The sequence below is a fragment of the Manihot esculenta genome, chromosome 16 (assembly GCF_001659605.2).
Source record: "Manihot esculenta cultivar AM560-2 chromosome 16, M.esculenta_v8, whole genome shotgun sequence".
Lineage (NCBI taxonomy): Eukaryota > Viridiplantae > Streptophyta > Magnoliopsida > Malpighiales > Euphorbiaceae > Manihot > Manihot esculenta.
Genome location: NC_035176.2, coordinates 32,226,235 through 32,252,558, shown reverse-complemented (window position 1 = coordinate 32,252,558; position 26,324 = coordinate 32,226,235). Strand labels below are relative to the sequence as shown.

Genomic DNA, 26,324 nt, shown 5'->3' with positions numbered 1-26,324 from the left:
TAAAGATTATATTTTTCTATCGAGTATTTTTTTAACGTTTGCTTTTTTATGAATTTCGAAATCGATCAATCATTTTAATTATTTAACTGTTAAATTGTTTTCACGTGATATGTTATCACCAGGATGATTGTATTATAGTTTTTCAGACTTGTCAAAATTCTTCTAACTTAATCCGCTGCGATTGTAGTTTTATAATGTATTTTTACATAACAAAAAAAAAATTTAATCTACTAATTCGATATGATCAGGTTAGTTCAATACAGTGAGTGAATATATTATTAAAATAAAAAGAAACTTAAATGGTGTGCAAAGTATAATTAAATTATTCATAATTAATTATCTTTCAATTTGTATGTATATATATATTTTTTATAAGAATTAAAATTAAATTTTGTTGATACCAATCAGTGCTTGTAATGAATAATTGTTCTATCGATAAAGATAAAATCCTCTATCACATCTACTATTTATTTGAATGGATGGTGAAAAGTTTTTAAAAGTAAAGTGGGGAAAAGTATTTCCAATCCACCAATTTGATAAATTGAAAAATTGAAGTTTGAAATCTCCAAAATCATACTCTCGTTAAGTAACCTTTCACCAAATAAAGAAATTATTTTAAAATTTTTTTAAAATATAGTGTCAAGGGAGAAGAGCATTTTCACTTATTTTAATGCGCATTCAATTTTATACTAAGCAGATTATATCATCACCGGTTTTTATGAAAAATTTTAAAAGAAATTAGTAGTACATGGGAAGAAATCAATAGTAAATTTAAAGTTGGAATCTTGAAGACAATGGGTTTCAATTGCTCATAAGAGGCATTAAAGAGTATTTGGTTTAATTTTAAATCTATTTAATAAGACAAAAGTAATAAAAATCATTAAGGGGGTACTGATTCTGAAAACTTCAATCTGTTTTTGAAGGAAACTACTTAATAGAAAGTCTTTAACACAATTGGGTGAAGCAGCATCAACTGGAATAATGAAGCTACCTACACAACAAACCAAAACAAGGCAAGAACAGGAAGATTCAGTGCTGGCGACTGCACATGTAAGAATCTTCAACAACTAAAATCAACCATAAAGCTCACATGCAAAATATTTCACTTTGCAGGTGATTTGGTTCCCACAGCTCTGGGACAAACTCATTTCAACACTCTCATTTTATTCCTCAATGCTTATATCCATTCTTTTTTCCCTTTCTTTCTTTTGCCCCAAGGGCCCATCCCCACAGAGCAAAAGCAATATTATCACCCAACAGGTTACTCCAATTAAGGATACCAGTCCATTTTTTCTTCCTTAACTGCAGAATGAACAAATGCAAAAAAATCGACCCCATAATATACTTCTGGTAAAAGGATTGTTTCAGAACCCAATAGTGCTTCCAGGATTGGCAAGCTTGGAAGCATTAAATGCGGGGCGCGTAATTCAGCACAATCATTAGCACTTGCTTAAGGAGATATAATACTACCACTTTTCTTTGGCAATTAATCAAATACTATGAATACAATCAATGAATAACAAAATCTTACCTTTAATAATTATCATCAAATGCATTGCAGGTGAGGGGCAATACACTAGTCACTTTCTGCTCATGTCCGCGACATGCATGGTGGATATTTAATCTTTGATCTTGTCCTGAGCAGTAGCACTTAGTGATTTGATTTTGAGCATCACTTTAAGAAATCTTGATGGCCCATGAAAGATTTACAAGGATCTTAGACCAACTTTGAGAACGAAAACAATGGGTAGAATTCTACATTGCTTCACGTCGAAAAATGGTAAATCTTAGCACTTCCTAAAAGAGAGATGATTTGATTAAAGGAAGGAAGCGGCGACGACGACGACAACGCTGGCCTTTGATGTATTGTTTGCTTTTTGTTTTCATATTCGACATGCCAATGAAGCTTGCCTTTGATTTGACCCACATGAGACATTTCGAATCTTCCCAAGTGTGGATATGTTTGAAGAAGCTGTTTGCAGTAGATTGAGTTCATAATTGAAGACTAAGGTTGAAATTGGAATCTTGATTAATCAAAACATGGAAACATATGTCTATGTTTATGTTGTCCTATTTCATTGCGAAGCAAACAAACCATACGCGTATTGCCGGTGAAGAATTATGATTGCAGAAGACGACGTTAAGTTTGAAACAATCCCTAGAGGTTTTCTGACTCAACTGCGTAAACCATGTCGTTTCGAGTTATCTTGTCATTATTTATTCAATTTTATATTTTAAAAATTATATTATTATTGATAGTAATTGAGAGCGATTAGAAAATTTGATTATTGATAGTAATTATTAATTCAAGACCATTCAACTTTAGAAATTAAATTTTGAAGACATAATGATATAATTTAAAAAAAAATATAAATTTAAAAATTAAATTATAATATTTTTTATTATATTTTATTCAGTCACTTTTTGTATTTTAGTTTATTAAATTTTATAAGTTAAACTTTATTTAAATATTCATTTATTAATTTTTCATGACCATTATATTGCAATAAGCATTTGATATTATAATAACTGAAAATGAATTTTTATTGGCTAACCTGAAATAATTAAATTTAATTTTAATAATATATATATATATAAAAAAGAAGTCAAAGCAGTAGCTAGTTTGTGAAGCGGATAGCGCCACCTGGTGGAATAAAGAGAGGGGGCAAAAGAGTAATTTGGCGAGTTATTTTTTGGAGGGACAGGAATTATAAGTGCAACTGGACATGAGCAACTGGGCGGATGCGAATCACGTAACTACCGTAACTGCAGCAGAGCACAGGCACGCAAAGCCAAAAACAGAGAAACACACATACAAAGGACTCGGAGAATAGAAATAGATTCAGAAACTGAAACAAATCTGTGATACAAGTAGCAAATAGCAATGTTTATGAAGAGATCAAGGCATTGGCTTTATTTTGGACAAGGACTGACGGAAGAAGAAGAAGAAAGAGGAATGGGAGGTCACGACGACGATAAGATTGAGAAATTTTCAGTTGACGATAGAAGCTATTTTAGCCTCACCGATTATATTCTTCCTTCTCTAGGGAAGAATGCCGTCTCTAATCGTCGCATGGAGCTCCGTCGCTTCATCATCTCTCCTTTCGATCCCCGTTACAGGTTTCTTTATCGGTTTCCAATTTCCTCGATATCAATGTCATTGCTTTTCATGTTAATGGTTGAATTCTCTTATATATTTAACCAATTGGGTTTTATTTTCTGTATGATTCTGAGTAAACAACCAGATGTTTTTACCATTATCTGAGTCCAAATCTTTATTTTTTGTTTGGCAGAACATGGGACACTTTCCTGGTTTTTCTAGTTTTCTACACGTCATGGGCGTCTCCTTTTGAATTCGGATTCCTTGAGTGGCCGGTTGGTGCACTTGCTATAGTTGATAATGTTGTTAATGCATTTTTTGCCGTCGACATTGTTTTGACCTTCTTTGTGGCATACCTCGATAAATATACTTTTCTTCTCGTTGACAACCGAAAGAAGATTGCTTTCAGGTACGCCAAGACCTGGCTGGTGTTTGATGTTGTCTCCACCTTTCCTTCTGAACTTCTCAGGTCTATATTTCCTGATAGACTTCAATCTTATGGATACTTGAGTATGCTTCGCCTATGGCGTCTTAGGAGAGTCAGTCGCTTTTTTGCAAGGTAAAACGAAAATTTCCTTATTCAGCGAACATTGCATTCTTTTCAAGTATTTTTCACTCCGCTTCTCTCTCTCTCTCTCTCTCTCTCTCTCCTCCCTTGTTATGCACTTCTATTGGTATTGAAACTGTTCTCACTGTTCTCACTGTCCTCATTTCTTTATTGTATCAGATTGGAAAAAGATAGAAACTTTAGCTATTTCTGGGTTCGTTGCACGAAGCTCATATTTGTGAGTATATTTGTCAGATATGTTTGATGGTAGGTCTCTCAGAATGATTATGTCCTAGTCTTACGAGGAATTTAATGTTCTTGTAGGTTACCCTCTTTGTAATTAACATGGCTGGCTGCTTTTTCTATCGTCTTGCTATAACTTATTATGACCCAACAAAGACATGGATCGGATCCGTATGGAATGATTTTGAGCAGCACAGCTTGTCTACCCGTTATGTGACATCACTTTACTGGTCAATAACCACACTCACTACCACTGGCTATGGTGATCTCCATGCAGTAAATGAAAGAGAGATGATTTTTACAATGTTCTACATGATGTTTGATCTGGGGCTCACATCATATTTAATTGGAAATATGACCAACTTGGTTGTCCATGCAACGAGTCGAACAAGGAAATTTGTGAGTAAAATGTTCTTTTATTTTGCACACTTTTTGAATCCTGTAGTAATTTTTTTATATTGCTTACATGGTATTTGGGAGAATTTCTGAATGGCAATTGGAACTGACTATCTGAATAACAGTTGCTAGAAAGTTTTCTTCTAATTTTGAGCTCGGACAAGCTTGTCTTCCTAGGATACTTGATTTTCTTTTATACTTTTTTTCCCTTGTCCTGAAGGGGTGTTTATGGTATTTCAGAGAGACACTATCCAAGCTGCATCAAGTTTTGCACAGAGGAACCAACTGCCTGTTCGCCTGCAAGATCAGATGCTTGCTCATTTGAGTTTGAAGTACAGAACTGATTCAGAGGGTCTGCATCAGCAAGAGACTATTGATTCCCTTCCAAAGGCCATTCGATCAAGCATTGCCAACTATCTTTTCTATAACTTTGTGAATGAGGTTTACTTGTTTAAAGGGGTATCAAATGACTTACTTTTCCAACTGGTAATTCCAACACATTTTTAATCTTCTTTAATGGTTTTGGGTAAGGCTTGTTCCTGGCATAGAAGTTAACAACTTTTCCGTTTTCTTTATCTGGGAATTGCAATTTCTAAATTTAGAATCATGAGGAAAATAATTTGAACCAATATCTCTATCCTTATACTCAAAAATATGTTTTCTCGCCTATAATTGGCTTTGAGAAGGAAAATCCTTTGCAAGCTTACATTTAACATGGGGGAAATATAAGCTCAGTATGCCAATTAATTTTATTTGTTTGTTTGACCATTTAATTTATCTCTACGTCTTGAAAATAATATTGAAGGTTGCAGAGATGAAGGCTGAGTACTTTCCTCCTAAAGAAGATGTGATTTTACAGAATGAAGCACCCACAGACATGTACATATTGATCACTGGCGCTGTGGTAAGTACAAGACTACCATACCTTGGCCACCTTCTTCTTGTATCATGGGCTTAGGTTGAAATTTTAGGTTTGAGGATGGAAAAAAAATAGTTTGTTCCTTCAATATAGATGAATTGGAATCTAGTCTCCTCTCTAGAGTCAACAAATTGCTGATCATTGAATAGGAAAAATAATGGACCTGAAGGGTCTGAATGAACTAACATGATCCTAATGACTGAACACAATGAGGAAACTTGAACTCATTGGTCATTCTGATACAAACAAAAACGAAGCCCCAGGGGAACTAAGGATTAAATAAAGTTGCATAACATGTTATCAAGTTTGAATGATGCATCAAATATTCCTATTGAGATTCCTATTTGTGTCAGCAATAAACAACAAATTTTCCTGTTTATACTTGGAAACAGATTTTTAATATTATAGTTTCTTATGAACTTTTTCTACAATGCAGGAACTTATTGTGCCAAGGGGGCCAACAGAGCAGGCAAGTATTTGATTTCAATGCTTTTGATATTTTCTTCTCCATTTCTTTCAGTCAGATTAGCAAGTAGGAGGAGAGGATTTCTTACCATGATAAGTAATATGATGGTTCCAATGTAATAACTCAGGTTGTTGGAGAGGCAAAGACAGGAGATGTTGTTGGTGAGATTGGTCTGCTGTGTTACAGGCCACAAATGTTCACAGTTCGGACCAAACGATTGAGTCAGCTACTGCGTCTGAACCGTACTGCATTTTTAAATATTGTTCAGGCAAGTGTTGGAGATGGGACGATAATCATGAACAATCTTCTTCAGGTCAGCAGAAAATTTTCAATCATTATTACTATGATAATCACCATTAGCTTTGTTTTTGCTATTGACTTAAAACTCTGTTTCTTGTACTGCTCTTTACCATTTTTTTTTACAAAAAAAGAAAAACAAATCAAATACTCCACTCCAGTGCTTCTGCAGTCTTAACACAACTTGAATCATGACATTACATTGCCTTGTTAATAGTAGCCTTATTTGACAATTAAATCTATTTTAACAAGATTCATTGAAGAAAACAAACTATTTTTTTTAGGAAAAAGATATGCTTTCTTAGCCATACGCCTACTGTTTATCTGTTGATGTAGCATTTGAAAGAGTTGAACGATCCAATGATGGAAGGAATTTTGGCAGAAACTGAGCGCATGCTGGCTCATGGGAGAATGGACCTGCCTCTTAATTTATGCTTTGCAGCTATGAGAGGTGATGATCTATTGTTGCATCAGTTGCTTAAAAGGGGTTTAGATCCGAATGATTTGGATGAGAATGGACGGACAGCATTGGTGAGCTTAATATTTCTATACATGCAATGATATTGTGTTAAAACAATCTCTTTGATGCATAAATTTGAAGTTTACTTTAATCTTCTATACAATAGCACATTGCAGCTTCAAATGGGAGTGAACATTGTGTAGTCCTCCTTCTAGAGTATGGAGCTGATCCTAATAAGAAAGGTATCTTCTATATGTTTAACATTTGCTGAAGTTGTACATCAATTCTGTAAAATGTGAATGCTGCTCATGTTCATAGTAAAATAAAAAGATTTAACAGTTATCTGATGCTGCTTATGCAGATTCAGAAGGAAATGTTCCCCTTTGGGAAGCATTACTGGGGAAACATGAATCTGTTGTTAAACTTCTTGTAGACAATGGTGCAACCATATCTTCTGGAGATGTGGGTCAATTCACATTGGCAGCCATTGAGCAAAATAACTTGGATTTGCTCAAGGAAATTGTCAATTATGGCGGAGATGTGACATTGCTCACAAGCAGTGGAAATATACCATTTCATTCAGCAATATCTGGAGGAAACACTGAAATAGTTCAGTTCCTTTTAGACCAAGGAGCTGATGTCGATAGGCCAGATGTTCATGGATTGACAGCAAGGGGCTTGGCAGATCATCAGGGTCAAGAAGAAATTCAAGCTTTGATCAGAACAAGGCAAGAGACGGAAAAAAAACAAGTTCCCACAATGCCACTGCAGCAGCAGCAGGGGAAGCTGCATCTTTGGAAGACTATTGCAAAATGTGGCAATGAACCTTCAACACCTCGACCTTCAACACCTCTACCTTCAAACAAGGATGTTATGCCAGCGTCCCCCGGAGTGATATTGACTGATAATCGTCAGAGGAGAAAGGTTAGCCCTTTCCACAATTCGCTTCTTGGGATCATGTCAGCTGCGAATGCTGGTGAGGTTGCACACCCTTTTTCTAATATAACTGTGTACTCAAAAAGAAAGTTTATAACTTCAGTGTGGGCAGGTGACCATGAAATGATATCATCTCCAAGTGGGGCTGCTGCTGCCGGTGCTGGTTTTACAAGTTTGAGCTATCCAGCTAGAGTGACTATTAGTTGCCCAGAAAAAGGTGAAGTTGAAGGAAAGCTTATTCTGTTGCCAAAGTCAATTCAAGAACTACTCGACATTGGTGCCAAAAAATTTGGATTCTTCCCCACCAGAATTCTAACCAAAGAAGGTGCCGAAATTGAGGATTTGGAGCTCATTAGAGACGGTGATCATCTTGTTCTTGCGAGCAATGGCTGAAGGACTTAGAGATTGGGATTTGGGATGATCACTAAAATGTCATATCTGCTCCTGAAGTTTTATGAAGTATTGCCATATGATCACCTGTTGAATTTGGAGAATACATTGAAGTTCTTACTCCTTATGTTACTGTTCTTTTCTCTCTTTCTCATTTTTCATTTTTTTTTTTTCTCGAGTTTGATGTATAAAGTTGATGAAAGGGTATGGACTGGGAGCTATACGATTTGATTATCCGCAAATATTGTAGAAAAGTTCAAGAGGCCTTGGGAAATACAAGTGATGGAGATATGATATGGTGATTTGAAGAAGAAGGTTTGCATAGTTTCTTTTGAGAGTCTTTTTGTTGGTGGAGAAAATGGCAACTGCAAGATTGTAACATGATCATTACAATAACTCATTTTCCTTTTTACTTCAATGTGAGAGCTTCATAGCCAAATAATAATCAATGGGTTATACATGGAAAGAGTTATTTTTTATTTTCCAAAATGAACATGCGGATTCATACATAACTGAAAACATAAATCCATATTAAAACGCTCATCAAATACTTCAATATAATCATCATTACATGTTTCAATTTATTCAAACATAATTTAAACTTAAAACTTTTATACAGTAAGATTATAAACAAGGGATTTTTAAGAAAAATTGAGCAAAACACAATTCTAATTCACAATATATTACATGTTCACAACTGTACTATTATATAAAAACTATACCATAGGACTATTAATTCTTGAACTAACTCTGGTCCTGCAAATTTAAGGTTAAGGGAAAGGGATAAACTATTAGAGTATAGTGAGTAGAAACATAATTATAAAACAGTTTAATAAAATATATAATCGTGTGAATGTGTCATAATACAAATAATTTATGTCAAGATGTACATGTCACCAGTAACCTTCCATAATTTAATAATGCCCCGTCCACAATGGTACTCCTCAGAACTTTCTCTTAAATCTAACATAATATATCCAAAGTACCAGGAGCGTAAAATAAACAATTTGGTCTTTCTCTTATATAATGCTAAGGGTGTAAAATGAGTCTCGATCTGAACTTCCATATCCATCATACATAATGTACATGCTCGAGAACTATCCATAACAATAATTAATTATACAATGCATCATATTCATGAATTCTAATACAAAATAATCTAATCATATATATATGACATTCATGATGTACGAGTATGCTTAAAATGTTTAATTTCTTTAAAATAATAGTTTAGTTTAGTTCTACTCACTTCTGACTGACGCAAGTTTAGCTTTGAAGTAGTTGTTTTACTGCTAACCTCTATGGATTTTTAAGTCCGATCCTATATAGATAGACTTAAATGAGAGATCAAACATATCTTTTACAACTGTTGAAACTATCCTAAGAAATTTCTAAAAACATATAAGAAAATACATAGAAAATGAGTTAAAAACAACTTGATAGGGAACTTGTAACGGCAGGTTCAGCAGCCTAAAGTTCCGTTATAGATCCGAAAGTCAAACTTTCGAGACACTTTTTATGGCTAAAGATAGCTATGCAGGTTTGGCGGCCAAAGGGAACTTCAACAACCAAACTTGGATTTTGGCTTCATATCAAACCCAATTATACTTCTGCAATTCAGCCCCTAAATGCAACCAAAGCGACAATTAAATCTATAAAACTACCCAAAAACTCAAATAAAATCTCAAAACGTCTTAAAAATAAGGAAAGGAACTACATACATTCATCAAAACAGAAATTCATCCACTATCTATAATTTTGAAAACTTTAATTTCGAAGTTTGCATGCAATAAAATCATTTTAAAATAGCTTTTAAATTTATTTAGAATTCAAAACTGATTCTAAAAAGTAAGAGTTTCAACTTATATCTTCAAAGAAAACACAATCACAGTAAGAGAGAGTTTAGAGATGATGAAGAGATGAGTTCCGATTGTAAAAAAAATCTCAAACTCAGACTTGATCTTCAAAACCCAAAGACCATTTGAGAAAAAGAGAGGATTGACAGAAGAAATGCATAGAAAGAAAGGTTGAGAAGAGCGAGACTTACCTCTTCCTTTGTATAAAGAGAAAAACTTTTCTCACAATCGAGTTAAACACTTTATTTTATAAAAAAAAAAAAAAAAATCATTTTAGCTCTCTAAAATTTCTAGTTTTGAGATTTTGAATTTCAATAAATATTTTATTTGAAAAATTGAAATTTCGATACTAAAATTTAGTCGGATATTATATATATGATGTTGAATCTTATATATATATATTAGTTTGGCTTTGACAATTGAATTCTACATCGTATGCAGGAAAACGACTCCAGCAATATTTTTAACTTATTTATCAATTTTTTTATTTGTATTTCCTCATTTCTACCCTAATCAGTAGATTCAATATATCTACATTCAAGGAAAATGTAGATAAGATTAATTTTTTAATCCAAACCTAACTAATTGAGATTTTTTTCCAATGTAAAATTATTATCAAATTTCATGTAGTTTATCTTGAAAAATCTAACTAAAAATTTATATATTTTGTAGAATCAAACTCTTAATTTTTTTTTCTTTTGAAAACTCTTTAAATTTTTTTATTAAAATGTCCTAAAATAATTAGTTAGTTTTTATTAGTTTGAATTAAAATGGGTAAATAGTAATTAAAATGGGTAAATAGTATGAACCTTTGAAATTTTATCACTAAATTATATAAATTGTTAAAATTATATTGACAACATAAACATATTCGAGGCTTGAAACTAAATTTTCCTAAAATATAAAAATTGGATAGTGATTTATTTTTTACTTCATTAAAAAATATTTAAATTAAAAGTATGATTAAAAAGAAAGGATGAAAGAAGTAAGAGAAGATAAACTTATCTCAAAATGGTTTACAATTTTTTTTAAGATGGTAATTCGTTGTATTAAGGAAATGGGTTCAGCCCAGTAAATCAAATACACTGCAATTTTAGATACAACAGAAACAACATGAAAATAATAATAATAATAATAATAATAATAATAATAATAATAATAATAATAATAATAATAATAATAATAATTTAATTTAATTTTAAATTAATTAGAGTAAGTTATATGAATAATTTACCTTCATATAATTCCATTAGACATTAGACATGCATTAATATTAAGACCTGTAAACAAAGGATTAGAATGGGGATGTTTTCATTATGATATACTTAAGAAAATTTATGTATTTCATTTTTAAAATATATATATTTACCTGCAAATTAAATATGCATTTCAATAATTATTTTCTTACTTAATGTGATCCTTAAAAAACAATATTAAAATTATGGATATACCAAAGTTAAATTATAATAATTTAGAGTTTAGTGAAGAGCTATGATTTTTTTTTTTTTTTTATTTTTGAAAAGGAAAAATTATGGAATTAGATAATGCATATATTAGAATTATGAAATTAGATTGAAGATAAAAGAGTAAGGAAAATTTAGTGAATGTAGATTTCTAACATTTCATAGCAAAAAATTTTAAATGAGTAATCAAATACTTTTTTGAATTAATATTCTTTTTAAAAAGTATAATATCATAAATAACAAATCGTTTTTATTGAAATAAATTACATTAAAATCAAATCAAAACATCTTTTGTACACACAAGCATATGCTAAATGCACATATAAAAAACTATAAATATTTTTTTAATCGAAGAAATAAGAAATTCCTATTGACCGTAATTCTGCTCAAACCATAGACAGAATCAATTAAATTTGAGACCAGAATTGAAATTTTTAACTGTGGTAAAATCAGAATTTAACCAGCGGTTACATTAAAAATTGAGCGGTGGGCAGGACTAATTGAAAGTATACCAACAAACGCAATAAATGAAAAGAAATTATTTCTTTTTTCTCTCCCAAGTATGAATCTTGTTTCTCATCTCTATTAATTTCTCATGTCCTCTTCCTCGTCCCCACCTGATTCTTTCTTCCAAATGTTAGGGAAAATTTTGAGCAAAGGATTGAAATTACAGTAATCTGTCAATCACCTAATGCTCTTTTACCTACTTAAAAAGCTTGACAAAATTTTAGGAGTTCTTCCATGTCTCCCCTTGTCTTTAGAAATTAATGGCTGCTTGCTTTTGCCTTATTTTCCCAGCTCTCTTCCATATGATCTCCTCCAGTACTGTATGAAAGTATATGTTGTGACTATATGCTTCAGTGTTTCCTTGTAGCTAGGATCTTCTTATTTCACTCCCAATTTGCCTCTGCTCATGCAGAGGATTATGTGACCATCTTCAATTCAATGAGCTGTTTCCATATCCTAATTGTTGTCGCCTCATTGTCTTCGTCCATTATCAGCCTGTGGATGGACCTGTCCACAAGCCACATTCTGTCATTGACCTTTTTTTTAATTACATACAACATAAAATGGGATATAATATCTTGCCTGGTATAATTTATCTTCCTTGACGTTTACAGTTCTATGCCTCAGCTCGCCTCTGTGGGTAGTCATTTCGTCCAGTACATCAAAGAAATCATCTTCTTCAGTTGGTTCATTCCTCATATTGGCCGGATCTCTCTCCTGCACCATGTTATGACGTGCATGAATATAGAAAAGCATCTAGATGGAACGAAATCCGAAAAATAACAGTTGATGTTTCCAACAATGCTCTGAAACCAAGTAAATTTAATCCTTAAATCGTATTTTTTATCCATTTCACAATAGCCGAAAAGGGTATTTCCTGGAGCTCATTCCTAATAAAAGAACTTTTTTCTTCTTAACTACCATCGGCTTCACAGTGAATGGAAACATATTTAACATTATTCATCAGTAAGGAGGAAAAAGAATTTGTCCTCTTTAACTGTAACTGAATCCACTTATCACTAATAATCATTATCAATTATACGATAATCCTTTTTTTCCCCTTGTTATTATTTTGTGTCTAGATTGGGAAAAAAGACTTACCCTGAACATAAGATTACGACTTCCTTTTGGAGTACCAGCAACTTCTTCATACTCAGCTGCATCCAGTTCTTGAAGATAACTAGGATGGAACAGCTTAGGAAAGATCAAGTGCCTTATGCCAACGAGAAGGAAGAATGGTAGTGGGAACAACACTCCGCCTATGGGTATCCATGTCACCCCAAAACAAATAAAAAAGTATGCAAATTGGAAAAGTGTAAATATAGCAATGTTCTTGAATGGCACCAACTCAACGAATGAAGCATGAACACCTTCCAAAACTCTGTCCAACACAATTCCACAAAAAGAATTAGAAAATAAAATTAGATTTGGAAATCTTTTACCCCTGCAAAAGACATGATTGATCATGCATACTATATCATAGGTTGATAGTTAACTGCTACTTTGAATTTCACTAAACATAACTTTTCTATTATTTTAAGTTGTTGCTTACTTGTAACGTCGATTTGGGGGAACGAACAGCAGTAAAATCCTTCCCCAAAACTGATTTCCTGGGAGACTATCAATGGCCATGTAGGCAAAGTAACCCCAAAGAACTGATGTAGGTATTTTCTTTATTATAGGCAGAGCACATGTTGATATTCCAACTAGCAATGATTGTAAAAGGTTGCTCATTCTCTGCTCATTAACTCTTACGGGCAAGTAAGCATCAATGTGTTTATCAGGATCAAATTTTTCTTTTTCAACACCTCCATCATCAGATTGCATTACAGCCACTTTCAAGTCCTCCAACTCTTTATCTACTGAAGCAGTCTGCAAGAAATCCATGTTAAGCAATAAGAATAACACGCGATGCCAAAAATACTTACAAGAAAGCTTTGAAAACTTAAGATACTTACAGGTGGAGCTGTGTCCATTTCTATAAACACAGCCTGCATCCTTCCATAAATTTCAGAGTTGCTTGCTTTCCGCTCAATGCATTCTTTGGCACTTTTTACCATCTTCTTTCGAATCAACTGCAAATCATGCTTGTGCCGTTTAATAATTGAAAATAATATTTATCTGTTTTTTTTTTGAGAGACAGGTCCTTAAAAAACTTCAGCATACCTGCTTCTTTAGAACTGCAAGGTTCTTAGTGTGCATGGGTGATTGGGGAAGAACACCATTTGAAGGAGGGAGTCCAAGCAAGCCACAAATTAAAGTCTAAAATCATGTAAAACAAGCAAAATGTAAGTATAAAATATTGACGAGCTATAAATGTTACAAGGAAAAGACAATGATCAAAGAATTGGTCAGCGACCATGAATCCGAGCAACAATATATCATAATGGTAAGCTGACGGATTCTTGAGATTGAACTCCTTTTGTTGTGCCATCTGCGAAGCTACACTGTGGTCGAAAAAGTATAGACCTGCGATCATAATGGCAGGCACAATTGCAGCAAAGATGTAAACCATTGGAACCTTCCCCATATCCTGCATTTAGATTTTAGGAAAAGTTAGTATTTAGTTCCTCATTAGTTAGCTTTTAGGTTTTGAAGAATGAAGTTTTAAAAATTTTACTAATTAGACATTTCATTAATTTTAACGGTCTCAAAATTACTTTACAAGATATTTTAAATTTTTTATTCAATAATTAACGGATAAAATTAATAAAAAGACTAATTAATATATTTTTAAAATTTCAGAAGTATTTTAATATATTTTTCTAATTCCATACCAAAAGAATTAAATAGTAAAATTTTTCTCATTTTAAGATATAGTTGAGATAAATAACATCATTTCAATTACATACCTCATGAACAGAGAAGCTAAAAACCCCGTCTAAACAAACATAAATTGAGACATGCAATCCTCAGAAAAGGGATTTCTATATATAAAAGAGTATCATCTAACTTACCTTGATTACAGTCCAATGATAAACTGATACAGAATCCCAAAGAAGTGGACAATCTAGTCTCCTGGGAACTCCAGCAGGAACTTTGTTGGGTACACTATAAGACATCAGAGTCCATAACAAGACCATTAGGGGAACCCCATAGTCTGCAATAAAACTTCGGAGCCACCCTGCAAAAGGTTATGTAAAAGATGAAGAAATCCCAAAGTAAAAATTTCTTTTCTTCTTTCGCCAAGAAGAAAAAAAAAAACTACTAATATAATTATTAAGGTATCAATATACTCAATTTCAGTTCTTTTTACCAGTGCCGTACCGCCATGACCTTGCCTTTCTAGTTTTAAGGGCAGTGACGAGTAAACCAAAAGAGAAAATGATTGCAAGCAACCCATTTACATACAGCCAGTGGAATTGGTATTTCTCTAACTGGGAATTCTCATGTTTGGGAACATAAAATTCAGTAACAAGTCCCTGTATTTCAAAAGAAAAGACTGTGAATCAATAGTATTCAACTGGATGCAACTAGTCAAGCAAAAAGTAAGCCAAAATCATGTTGAAAAACCAGTACTTTGATAGCCTCTTGAAGGAAAAGAACTGTAATCAACATGCCGAAAAGCTCCCCTGCAATTCTTGTAAATTTAGCGATGATGTTGGCGGCATTAAAAATTGCAAGCAGAAAAAGCATGAGTGCAGTCCAAACACAAACCCTGTGGAGAACGTAAATAACAATATATGAGTCAATGAAAGCACCTATGCTTGTCCAGAAGAAAGAATCTTAAATATGCCATGTACAAAGAATTCTCTTACCAACCAGCCCAGGCCAAGTACAATTTGTGGCCCAACTCAGCCCTTCCTTTGCTGAACTTGTATAAATATGTATACATTATAATAGTGGGTTCAGCAACTCCTACTATCAACAGTGGCTGGCCGCCAATAATTGAGTGGATTATTCCGCAAATAGCTGTAGAAACTAACGCTTCTACTGTACTCAGACTTCCATCTGAAAGTAGGCCAACATAGTCTTCAGGCTATGAGTTCAGAAGATTGCACTAGTGTAACTTTCACCTCTTTAATCAATCCAAATTTTAACGTGAAACTACCTGTACTCCTACTCAGTTGCTCTCCAAAGGCAATAACGGGAAGTGCAGAAGCAAAGAAGATATAGGTAGTTGGAGCCAATATGCTGACATATACAGAAAAAAAAATGAATAAAATATCAAGCGGGGACCTTGCAAAGACAAATTAGAAATATGGTGCTATACCTGATGCCTGAACGAAATGCACTGATCCAATCTTCCTTGTAGCACGCAGTTCTTCCTCTCAAATCCTTGATTATACCCTTGAATGGAGACCTTAAACTCTCCATTCCTGGTGCAAAGAAATTGTGTTAGTTAGGTTCCTCAACTTCTCTCCTTTATGTCGAGCTGAGAAACCAAGTCAGCTTGTAGATTCCTGTCGCTTAATATATGTATATTTTTTCTTTTAGGATACTCATTTTCAATATCCTCAATTTTCTCAGCAACCAAACAGAACAATGACCAAGAAAGAAGCATCTATCTCCATGCACGTAGAACATCCCCGTCCATTTTCATATTAATATGAATGTAACTCGCAATGATCAAACAAACACAATTATCAAATCGCATTCAGAATCACACTGAAACAAACAAATGAAAAAAGAACATATTCATAGAAGCACATTGTATGATAATGCTGCGGAGGAATATTTTCAATCTCACCTACAAGTGCTAGCCTGAAGAAAAGAAGAAAAATGTGAGAAACTCCCGGCGCGAAATGGGAGGGTGGCCGGAGATGTCAGAATAGTCCGGTGGGCCGCTCTGATCAATGCCTTATTTTGGTATTGTTTCTCCAAAACCAAAACATATCTCTCTCAGTGTTTCCCTCCCCCCAAAAAAACGAGAGAGAGATACGCGTAGCCAAGCCACGCCGAGACTAGAGCAGAGGGAAGGGTTTTGGCAACCATACAAAGTAGAACTAGGCGGGTTTAACGCTTAAGGAGTGGAGGCCCAATTGAATAAATCGCGGACCATATGGAATCCAAAGATTCGCTTACGTGGTGACATGTAATTGAATGCATTGATCGCCGAGTTCCTCCCGATCCCGTGTCGTCTTGGGTCTCTTTTAATAAATAGAAATCATGAGGAATGAATGTTGGGATGACGCCGTGATGGAATTCCGTAATTACAGGGGGGTGTGTGATAGCCTACGTGATCACCCGTGGAGTTTGATGGGGTTGAGCTAATCTTGACCGTACAAATTTGCCAAATTGAAAATAGACGGTGTTCTCCACCCTTGGATCTATTAGATCCCAGTGATTTGGATTTTGTAAGTAAATATTTTGATATGTTTTAATAATGTAAATTACTATTCATTCTTTTGCCTTATTTTAAATATATTATTTAACAATTTACTTTTTTTTACAATAAGCTTTTTCCTTTATTTTTAAAATAAAAGTCTGCTATTACTAATTTTTCAAAAAAAAATAAAATAAAATAAATTGAATAAATTTATGTTCTTTTTTTTAAGTGCAATTGTTTACAATAGAAATGTTTTATGTAATATATTTCTATATGATGATCTAAGATCCAATAGAATAGGGTTTTACCAGGGTTTTTCTATTACAGAATAAGGCTTAAACTTTCTGAGGAGGGGACTCCTCTTTTATACATTGTCTTGCTTGCTGGTGACGTGTAAAGATCTCTCCAGGATTGGACCACGCGTCTCTGCCATGCGGATTCGGAAGTACTGGGGTATCAGCCGCCTGCTCCATGCGTAACGGCCTTTGATTCTCCCCGTGCGTACGCCCGAGCGGATCTGCCAGGTTGTCTGGTGAATATTTTTCTGGATCCTGGGCTGGACCGAGAGTTGGGCCGGATGCTAAGCCTGAGTGGAGAGGGCCTGCTCCATGCGGACCGAGCCGGCTTGAGTGAGGAAGATGGGTCGAGCCCGGCCTTGAAGGTTGGATGAGCCAGGCTTGTTATGTATATTAGGTGTGTGGGCCTCTACGTCATGGGCCTTGGGCTGTGGTCAAGCCCCTGGTCCGGGGTGAAGGAATCCAGCAGTCATCAATTGCCCCTTCACCTTCTCGGCAGTTATTGCTCCAACTGTCGAGGGGGTGAATACCAAGAACTATTATGATCGCGTCTGTTCGGGTTCAGGTGCCTTAATAACATCCTTTCATCTTTCAGTCGTTGCGCAGTTTCTGAATTCTATCTGCTCTTTCCTCTTTCTGTCTTTTCTCTATTCTTCTTGTCCTCTGCCGCCTTTACTTTCTTGTCATCATTATCTGGACATTTTCTTTCTTTCCTTTTATGTGAATATCTTTTAGAAATCTGACATCATTAGCTTAGAGTCTAGTGTAGCTCTGCCCCGTGCTAAGTCCTCAGGCTCCGAGTATATATCGGTGCCAGCTTTTCTTCATTCGTGAGCCTTCTGTTGAAGCGAGAAATTCTTGTTTTATCTATGACGGGTCTATCTGACGCCTTCTTCAAACAGATTGCCTTGTGCCCCAGAGGTTTGCCGTGATTGTGCTCTTATCATCTTAAGGGAGAACTGTTTCTGACTTGTCCCTGTTTTGAAACTTTTTGCAGTTCCTGAAATAAAAATGGGTCAGTTCACAATTCTTGAAAATTTGATGTTACCTCTAAGGCGTTTGGATGGTGCATTGAAGATCCTTCGGGTATGGCAGTCGAAGGGTGGGACCATTCGGCAAGCTGCTGAAACTGTTTTACCCAGGTCGTCTGGCCGGCCTCCTCCTCTGCTTGTTGTCCGGGCTCCAGAGAAGTTCTGGGCTGTTGAGGGGTTCGCTCTAACTTCGCCTTTTTCCGCAGAGAAACAGGGAATTTCCTCGATGCCCATGTTGTCCTCTTTTGATATAAATGGGAGTGGCGCCGGCGCTCAGCTTGTTGTTCTTTTTGATGTGAAGTACCAGTATTATTATTCCCTTTGGTGTGAAGTACCAGTATTACGTGAGACTGGGATCTGCTGCACTCAGTCAGGTCTCCAGCGGTTTCTTCGAATGTGTACTTCGCGACCTCTTCGGGGCCGTAGCCTCGAAGACTTATGTTTTTCATGTGTGGTGCATGGTCGGCATACAATATCTGAGCTTGTTCGAATGTACCGTGCATCACACTCGGGTAACCGAACGTTTGCCCAGGGGAACAGTGAGAAATGCTTATGGGAATCAACTTGTTCAGTTCCCCTATAATAGCGGGACAGATCTTGGCCTTTTCTGCCAAACTCACATTCCGAGCTGTGAGAATTCCTCCGGGCTGAAGACCAGAGTAGTAGGATAGGTGATAACGATGTAATCGTAGATGATGATGTATGTGGTTATGTAAATCCTTTAAGGATAGTCTTTCATCCCGTAGTGTAAGCCTTTGTAACGTACTGTAATGTACTTTTCTTTTAATGAAGTTCTTGTTCTGCTCTCATGCTTAAGCTGTTCTCCTTTTATCATGCGTGAAATACTTTAGATTGCTCGCCTTATAATTTTAACCAATTGAGCTCTATCCTGCTTTTTCCCGGGCTGATCTAACCTATCTGCGAGCTCTGATGAGTTGAACTCCGGATCCACTTAGCCAACTGGGCTTTCAAGTTTCCGAACTGGACTGTCTGACCGACCTGTGAGATCGGTCTTTACTCCGATGAATTGAGCTTTGAGTCTCCTTCGTCCAGCCGGGCTCTCAGGTCATGTTGTCCGAGCTGGACTGACCGACCCGAGAGTTCTATCTTTGCTTAGTGAAATGAGCTCTGAGTTTCCTTTAGCTGGCCGAGCTCCCAAGTCATGCTGTCCGAGCTGGACTAATCCGACCTCTGAGCTCGGCTCCTGATGAGTTAAACTCTAAACTCTAAGCTCTCAGCTCAGTATGGATCCGAGGTATCCTTGTCGTCTCTTTCCGATCTCGTAACCCTTGTTTTAACAACAAGTCAAATCTTATATGTATTCTACGTGATGAGTAGGTCTAACCTTTTTCATGCTTTCATCTGCTTGCATCTTTGAGTTTTTCCTTCTATTTCCTTGATACTTACCACGGATGTGGTGAAGTGGTGGATCTTGTGGGTTAAGTTGTCTTGGCTGGAAATCAGGTCCGAACAAGTTGGACTTGCCTGGGCTTTTAAGTGATGGGCTATCATTGTGGACCTGGCCCTTGATAGATGTAGACAAGCCCAGCGATCATCCTTTTGCCCCTTTACCTTCTCTCCGGTTATTACTTAACCGTTGAGAGGGTAAACTTTGAGAGCAATTAATGGTCGCGTCGCTCCAAAACAAAACTGTTCAGATCAACGTTCCGTCTCATCATTGCCTTTCATTTTGAATTCTTTCTGTCTTCCGAAGAAATTAGCTCTCTTCTGCTCTCTGTCTCCCTGCAACTCCTTCTGCTTTTCTCACCTTATTGCATTTTCAGGTACGCTTCCTTGTTCTTCCATGGCAAGTTTAAAGCTTCCTGATGTTTTTGACCTTGAGTCGCATATTACACCTTCCAACATAACTAATCACATTTCCCGGAGGCTTTTAGATACTCCGTTGTATCTTATTCGAGCACCTCTTCCGAATGAGAGGATAGTTCTTCCTTACCCTCGCCCTCCTGGTTTGGTGGATCCCCAAGAGGTTCGTAGCATAGTGTTTTTCCTGAAGCAGAGAGAATTTGGTCTACCGTTACCTTTTACCCCTTTCTTTGTTGAGGTCTTTGAATACTTTGGGGTAACTCCTCGAATGTTATCCCCAAATTCCATTTTATTCATGTCCTGTTTCGAGTCTATCTGTCTAGGTTGGGATTTCGCACCTACGGCCTGTCTGTTTGTCACTTTTTTCCGTTTGGTTAGGGCGAAGCAAAACTTCTATTACTTTTCCCCTCGTAATGGGCTGTCTCTTCTTACGGGCTACAAGGATTCTATAAAGGGATGGGTAGAGAATTTCCTTGTGGCCGAGTTAAAACTAGGGTCCTGCCGATCGTGGGATGTGGACCTAAGGTGGGGGGAGGTCTATCCGGGCTGCAACGATCTGCCCGAATTGAGTCTTATTGAGCAGGTCGGGCTGCTTCGGCTGACTTCCGTTGAGAGGAAGTATGATGTCGAGAAGTGTATGTTTGCGTCCAACCTTAGGGATATCCGGGACACGGGTATAGTGCTTTGTCCGACTATTTTGTTTTTTTCTTTGCTCATAACATCATGAAGTATGCTAACTCTTTATAACTTCGTGTTTCTTGTAGCTTCTGAGGTTAAAATGGATGGCATCAAATTCCCCAAGAATTTTGACCTGTCTCGGGAGAACATGCATGCAATTTTTGATGCCTTTGGGGATGGGCGTTCTGTAACTGAGATTGCTGCAGAGCTGGCTCAGACCGCTTCCTCGAAGAAGGTCAGCCGACCTCCCATCAAAGCTTCTTCTCGAACTTCCAAGCCGAGCTCTCGCAGCATCAAATCAGCTCGGCCGTCTAGCCATGGTGGGTCGAGCTCAACCTCGGCGCCTGCTGAAGGATCTGGATCCATTCCAGCCTCCTCAGAGGTCGCGGGGGGAACTTCCCTAGCTATTGTGGAGCAGACCCAAGCTACTGAACGAGTGGGGCAGGGTGCCGTCCATTCTACTGAGGGGGTGTTAGGGGAGGAATTTAAGTCCCCTGTTGAAGACAAGGAGACCTCTGGAACAGGGATGGAGATCATCCTCCTAGAGGATCAAAGCCCAGAGGTTTCTGGTGAAGGTGCCCCTGCCCCTGTGAGGACTGAGCCTGAGGGATCTGAGGGTGTCCCCTCAAAGACCGGGGGCAAGCGTCCGACCCCTTCTGGGACGCCTGTCCCATCTCCTGCTCGTAAGAAATCCAAGACTGCTGCGGGTCCTTCCCCACCTCTTTCTACCATTGGGAAGGGGAAGGGTGTTTCTTCTGTTCCTTCGTTGTCCCCTACTGACAGCATTCTGGACCTGTCAAGCATTTCCTCTGAGTCTCCGGCCTCTGCTGTTGCCGCACTTCTCCGGGAGCGGATGTTCGGCGGGATAACAGAGGCTTCGGATCCTCGTCTTCTGGCCCTGACTGGTTACTTGGCCAGTTCTACCAAGGAGCAGGTGTCCTTCCAATCTCGCTCTCGGGAGGAGCTCGGATCTACGATTGGAGAAATGCTTCTGATGGTAAGTTATTATTTCTTTTTCTTTTCACTTCTCCTTGAGTTTGCTTTGTTTCTGTTCTTGACAATTGTTCTTCCGTACTAGATGTTAGGCCTGGTTATGGAGGTGGATGCCCGTGACCTCTCTCTCCGGGAGTCCGTGGACCGCCGGATCGAAGAAGCGCGTCGTGATGAAAACCTGACTGCCACCAGCGACGCGAGGGGCCACCTGGCAGCCGCTCGGGAGCAGATCCAGTCTCTCCAGGTGGAGTTACATTCTGCGCTGGAGGCCTCTAAAAAAGCTGAGGACAGAGCGGTTGAGGCGGCAGAGCATAGCAAATCCCTGGAATCAGAGCTGTCTCGTACTCGCAGGGTTCTCCAGGAGTCTGATGAGAGGGCAGCTGAAGTGGAAGCTCGTTGTGTAGAGGTTGTAAAACAGCTGTCCTCTATGACAACGGCCCTTCAGGAGAGGGATGAGGCTGTTGGCCAAAAAGCCGAGGTCCAGCGCCAACATGAGGCCTTAAAGGCTGATTTTGAGGGGCTTCAAGCTCACCTGAATGAGGTGAAGGCTCAGAGGGAAAGTGCCCTAGCCCGGGTGGATGTCCTTGAGCAGGAATTGGGCACAAGTTCTGAACGTATCAAAGATCTGTCTTTATCGGCTGAAGAGTTCAACCTTCGCCAACAACAGCTGAAAAATGAAGTCAGGGCTTTGGAACGTAAATGTTTAGCCCTGCTTGAGGTGGTGAAGTATGTCGAAGGGAAAGCTCAGCTGAAGCGTGAACAGTACATAGTGGAGTATCAGGAGTCTGATGAGCTGAAGGTTAAAATTGATCAGGCCTGTGAAGCTCATCTTCAGGACTACAAAGACTCTTCTGAGTTTGAGAAATTTGTAGCCAAGGCTTGTGAAGAACATCTTGATGAGTATAAAGCTTCTAGTGAAATGAAACAGGCTATCTTTGATAAGGCCTACCGCATGTATGTAACTGGCTACAATCGCGGTTTAAGAGAAGCTAGACAGGCTCCTGATATTCCTTTAGCCAAGCTTCGTAGGCGCGAAGTGGATTCAGATGGCGAGTCAGTGCTATACGGGGAGGATGATTTCCCTTTGCCCCGAGGAGATTCTCGGAGGAACATAGACCGGCCAGCTGAGTCTTCATCAGGGGAAATCGAGATAGGGTCAGAGGAGGATGATCCTGATTCTGAAAAAGACGGCCTCCACCTTGGGTCAGAAGTTGCCCCTACTATTAATGTTGAGAGCTCTGGCCCAAGGGACACCGAGCTTCCTTCGGAGGTGGCTGTAAATAGAGATAATGCAGGCGAGGGTGTTCTTACTGATGTAAGTCCTTTAAGGACTATTTATCCGCCTGCCTCAACGGAGGGATAAATTGTAATAGCTATTAATGAAATATTAGTTTCCTTCTTGTTTTTCATATTTCTTGACATTTATCTCTACTTTTCGTATTCGTGATGTAAACTACATATTTTCATTCATAAGCTCTGAATTAATCTTAAGTTGTGAGCTTAGCTCTCAGCTGATAGTCTGAGAGATCAAATCTTATACCATTATAATCAAAGCAACTATCATGTCAGTTTTTGGTTTTTAGTTCTTCGTTCTTGGTTGTGACTTCGTATATTTGGTCCGGATAAACTGACTTAGGCGTTGACTATAGCCTTTTTATCCTCCTAAGGATTTTACGAATCTTTCTATGGAGGGAGCTCGGCCTTTCTCTTTAGCCTTCGTATCTTGATCCTTTAAGGATATGAGTCTATCCGAGCTGAGAGCTCGGTCTTGGGCCTTCGTGAATATTGGTCTGGGCTGAGAGCTCAACCTTGAGTTTTGTAAGAATATAAGTCTATCCGAGCTGGGAGCTCGACCCCCTTTTTTTTTTTTTTTTTTTTTTTTTTTTTTTTTTACAGCTCTGGGCTCTTCTCTTTCCGAGGTCGGAATTGGATTTTATAAGTTGTTCCTGTGGAGAAATTTTTCCTTTCGGGAGGCTCTTAAGTCCTTCACCGACCTAGGAGATCTTACGGGATCCTGTTTTTCTTTGGATTTCCGGGACGACCTCGGGACCTCGCCGGTTGTTTTTGACTTCAGGAGATCTTACGAGATCCTGTTTTTCTTTTGAATTTTCGGGACGACCTCGGGGCCTCGCCGGTTGTTTTTGACTTCAGGAGATCTTACGGGATCCTGTTTTTCTTTTGAATTTCCGGGACGACCTCGGGGCCTCGCCGGTTGTTTTTGACTTCAGGAGATCTTACGGGATCCTGTTTTTCTTTGAATTTCCGGGACGACCTCGGGGCCTCGCCGGTTGTTTTTGACTTCAGGAGATCTTACGGGATCCTGTTTTTCTTTGAATTTCCGGGACGACCTCGGGGCCTCGCCGGTTGTTTTTGACTTCAGGAGATCTTACGGGATCCTGTTTTTCTTTGAATTTCCGGGACGACCTCGGGGCCTCGCCGGTTGTTTTTGACTTCAGGAGATCTTACGGGATCCTATTTTTCTTTGAATTTCCGGGACGACCTCGGGGCCTCGCCGGTTGTTTTTGACTTCAGGAGATCTTACGGGATCCTGTTTTTCTTTGAATTTTCGGGACGACCTCGGGGCCTCGCCGATTGTTTTTGACTTCAGGAGATCTTACGGGATCCTGTTTTTCTTTTGAATTTCCGGGACGACCTCGGGGCCTCGCCGGTTGTTTTTGACTTCAGGAGATCTTACGGAATCCTGTTTTTCTTTGAATTTCCGGGACGACCTCGGGGCCTCGCCGGTTATTTTTTACTTCAGGAGATCTTACGGGATCCTGTTTTTCTTTGAATTTCCGGGACGACCTCGGGGCCTCGCCGGTTGTTTTTGACTTCAGGAGATCTTACGGGATCCTGTTTTTCTTTGAATTTCCGGGACGACCTCGGGGCCTCGCCGGTTGTTTGTACAAAATTCAGGCTTATTGGCCTTACTGTCGCTTCGTCATCTCAGCTGGTTTTGTGCCTGGCTGAGGCCTTGTTTTATGTAGAACGTTATTCATAAAGATAATCACATTGTATAAACGATCTTTATTTTCTCATGTCTGTCAAAATACAACGTTTTTCTTTACGAATATTTCAAGGAAAATACCTTTTTAGGTGCTGGATGTTCCAAGCGTGGGGCTCGGGGTTTCCTTGCATATCTTCGATTCGGTATACCCCGGGCTTAACTACTTTTGTCACCTTGAATGGACCTTCCCAGGTCGGTGCTAGCTTGCCTGCGGCTGCTCTTTTTCCTGTAGCTTCCAGGTTTCTTAAAGTCAGGTCTCCCACCTTCAAGCTTCTTTCTCTGACCTTTTGATTGTAATATCTTGCCGCTCGTTGTTGATAAGCAGCAGTTCGGACTTGGGCTTCTTCCCTAACTTCCTCAAGAGCATCTAGGTTGCTTCTTAATTTGTCCCCATTAGCGTTCTCACTAACGAATTGAACTCGATGAGTGGGGATCTGCAGCTCAACTGGGACTACAGCCTCTGTGCCATAAGCAAGTGCAAACGGGGTTTCTTGAGTGGGCGCTCTGGGAGTGGTTCGGAGTGCCCATAGAGTGCTATTGAGTTCTTCTGCCCAATTCTCCTTTGCGCCATCCAGCCGTTTCTTTAATCCTTGAAGGATAGCTCTATTAGTGACTTCCGTTTGGCCATTAGTCTGAGGGTGAGCCACGGAGGAGAACTTATGCCATATGCCCATGTTCGTCGTAAAGGCCCTGAAAGTGCTGCAGTCAAATTGTCTGCCGTTGTCTGAGATAAGTACTCTTGGTACGCCAAATCTGCAGATGATATGTCCCCATACGAAATCTATCATCTTGCGAGCTGTGATTGTGGCTATTGCTTCTGCCTCTGGCCATTTCGAGAAATATTCCACAGCCACCACTACGAATTTCCTTTGCCCTGTAGTCTTGGGGAAAGGTCCCAGGATGTCAATTCCCCATTGTGAGAAAGGCCATGGACTGGATATGCTTGCTTGAGGAGTGGCAGGGGTCCTGATAGCATTAGCAAATCTTTGACATACGTCACACCTCCGGACAAACTCCTCTGCTTCTTTTTTAACAGTGGGCCAGTAGTATCCTTGCCTGAATATTTTGTTAGCTAATGTCCCTGCTCCCTCGTGAGCCCCACACAGGCCTCTATGTATTTCCTCCATTACTTTTGCAGCTTCTTCCGGATTCACACACCGGAGCCATGGGCTGGACTTCCCTTTTCTGTATAAAGTTCCCCTTATTACTTGGTAATTGGCAGCTCGAGCTGCTATCTTTTTGGCTTCAACTGTATCCTCGGGGAGTTCGCCCTTTTCCAAGTATCTCAGGTATGGAGTCATCCAAGTTGGGCCCTGCTCCACCTGCAGTACTGTGTTTGTCTTCTTGAAAGCAGGTGTGCTGATATGCTGTATGTATACTTCATCAGGGAGCTGCTCTAACTCTTCTTTGGTTAGTCGACTAAGCAGGTCTGCCTCCTCATTTTCATCTCGAGGTATCTTCTGAAATCTCATAGTAACTCCTCGGCTTGTGAGGTCGGCTTCCACAGTTTTTACTTTATCAAGATAACTCTGCATGATGGGATCTCTGGCCTGATATACTCCCGTCACCTGGTTGATTACCAGCTGAGAGTCACTATTTACTTCGAGGTCGGTTACCCCTATTTCCAAAGCTACCAACATTCCGTT

General features: G+C 38.4%; 2 protein-coding genes across 3 annotated transcripts; one reads left to right on the top strand and one right to left on the bottom strand.

Moving 5' to 3' along the window:
• The first annotated feature begins 2,735 nt into the window (after positions 1–2,735).
• On the top strand, positions 2,736–8,233 carry LOC110603476 (potassium channel AKT6). Its single transcript, XM_021741214.2, has 12 exons — positions 2,736–3,120; positions 3,294–3,659; positions 3,828–3,885; positions 3,972–4,289; positions 4,527–4,772; positions 5,092–5,190; positions 5,642–5,674; positions 5,799–5,984; positions 6,305–6,499; positions 6,595–6,670; positions 6,790–7,404; positions 7,477–8,233. Exons 1-12 carry the CDS (start codon positions 2,885–2,887, stop codon positions 7,755–7,757), a joined length of 2,709 nt encoding a protein of 902 aa, XP_021596906.1. The 5' UTR covers positions 2,736–2,884; the 3' UTR covers positions 7,758–8,233.
• Positions 8,234–11,531: 3,298 nt separating this feature from the next.
• On the bottom strand, positions 11,532–16,689 carry LOC110603536 (boron transporter 4). 2 transcript variants are annotated; one of them, XM_043951766.1, is made up of 14 exons: positions 16,271–16,689; positions 15,794–15,899; positions 15,632–15,714; positions 15,339–15,531; positions 15,100–15,238; positions 14,837–15,002; positions 14,538–14,704; positions 13,940–14,113; positions 13,747–13,842; positions 13,539–13,655; positions 13,133–13,452; positions 12,682–12,961; positions 12,163–12,297; positions 11,532–12,087 (listed from the first exon to the last, which is right to left on the bottom strand). In XM_043951766.1, the coding sequence occupies exons 2-14, from the start codon at positions 15,895–15,897 to the stop codon at positions 12,052–12,054; spliced, it is 2,010 nt and encodes a 669-aa protein (XP_043807701.1). In that variant the 5' UTR covers positions 15,898–15,899; positions 16,271–16,689; the 3' UTR covers positions 11,532–12,051. The 2 variants fall into 2 exon arrangements, with proteins under 2 accessions (XP_043807701.1, XP_021596979.1); XM_021741287.2 differs by having other exon boundaries at positions 15,794–16,689.
• Between the last annotated feature and the right edge of the window lie 9,635 nt (positions 16,690–26,324).